The following is a 924-nucleotide window of genomic DNA, read 5'->3' on the forward strand; positions in this document are numbered from 1 at the left end:
GATGCTGTTAGGACTTCTCCAATGCTAAGGAGATATGTCAAGAGAATGGTAACCAAAAATTTGAATGCTGAGCAAGGAGTCATGATGATATCAGCTCAAGTCAGTGCTATTATTCAGAAAAAGATCCCAGAAAAACTTCCTGATCCAGGTAGTTTTGTTCTTGATTGTACCATCTTCACTGACATATTTGCTAGATCTTTGTGTGATCTTGGCTCTAGTGTCAACTTAATTCCTAGATCAGTAGCTCTCAGCTTGGGAATGACAGACTTCAAGCCTTCCAAGATCACTCTAATCCTTGTAGATCAGTCAATTCGTATTCCTGATGGTTTTCTTGAGGATGTTCCAATTAAGATTAGAGAATGCTTGATACCAACTGATTTTGTAGTACTCAAGTATGAAGAAGAGCCTAAGGACCCTCTTATTCTGGGAAGATCATTTTTAGCCACTGCTGGAGCTATTATTGATGTCAAGAAGGGTCAGATTGGTCTTAATGTGAGTGATCTACAAATGTGCTTTGACATGGATAAGCTGGTTAAGAGGCCAACCATTGATGGACAAACATTCTATGTGGACACATTTTCTAACCTTGCTAAAGAGATATTCCAGGAGCTGCATCTTGAGGATCCACTAGAGAGAGCATTAGTTGCTTCTGCTGAAGAGGTTGAGCATCTAGATGACATTTCTGTTGGGTATGTCAAGCTACTTGATGCTAATGAACAAGTGAAGAAGCTGGTTGCACAAGAGGAATTGGTTAGTACTTCTTCACAAGCTGAAAAATTTTCTGATTGGAGTTTTGAGAAAGCTCCAAATCATGATCTCAAGTCACTTCCTGCTGGTTTAAGGTATGCATTTCTAGGTGAGAATTCTTCCTATCCTATTATTGTTATTGCTTCCTTGAACAATGCAGAGCTCACTTTATTGCTA

At 39.2% G+C, this 924-nt stretch overlaps 1 protein-coding gene across 1 annotated transcript; it reads left to right on the forward strand.

Annotated features, from left to right (window-relative positions):
- Positions 1-45: 45 nt before the first annotated feature.
- LOC104774179 lies at positions 46-732 on the forward strand (the record flags this gene model as incomplete). The annotated part of the gene is made up of 1 exon (XM_010498842.1): positions 46-732. A coding segment is annotated over exon 1 (687 nt), but the record flags the coding sequence as incomplete, so codon positions are not given.
- Positions 733-924: the final 192 nt, after the last annotated feature.

Source organism: Camelina sativa, unplaced genomic scaffold (assembly GCF_000633955.1).
Source record: "Camelina sativa cultivar DH55 unplaced genomic scaffold, Cs unpScaffold01796, whole genome shotgun sequence".
Taxonomy (NCBI): domain Eukaryota; kingdom Viridiplantae; phylum Streptophyta; class Magnoliopsida; order Brassicales; family Brassicaceae; genus Camelina; species Camelina sativa.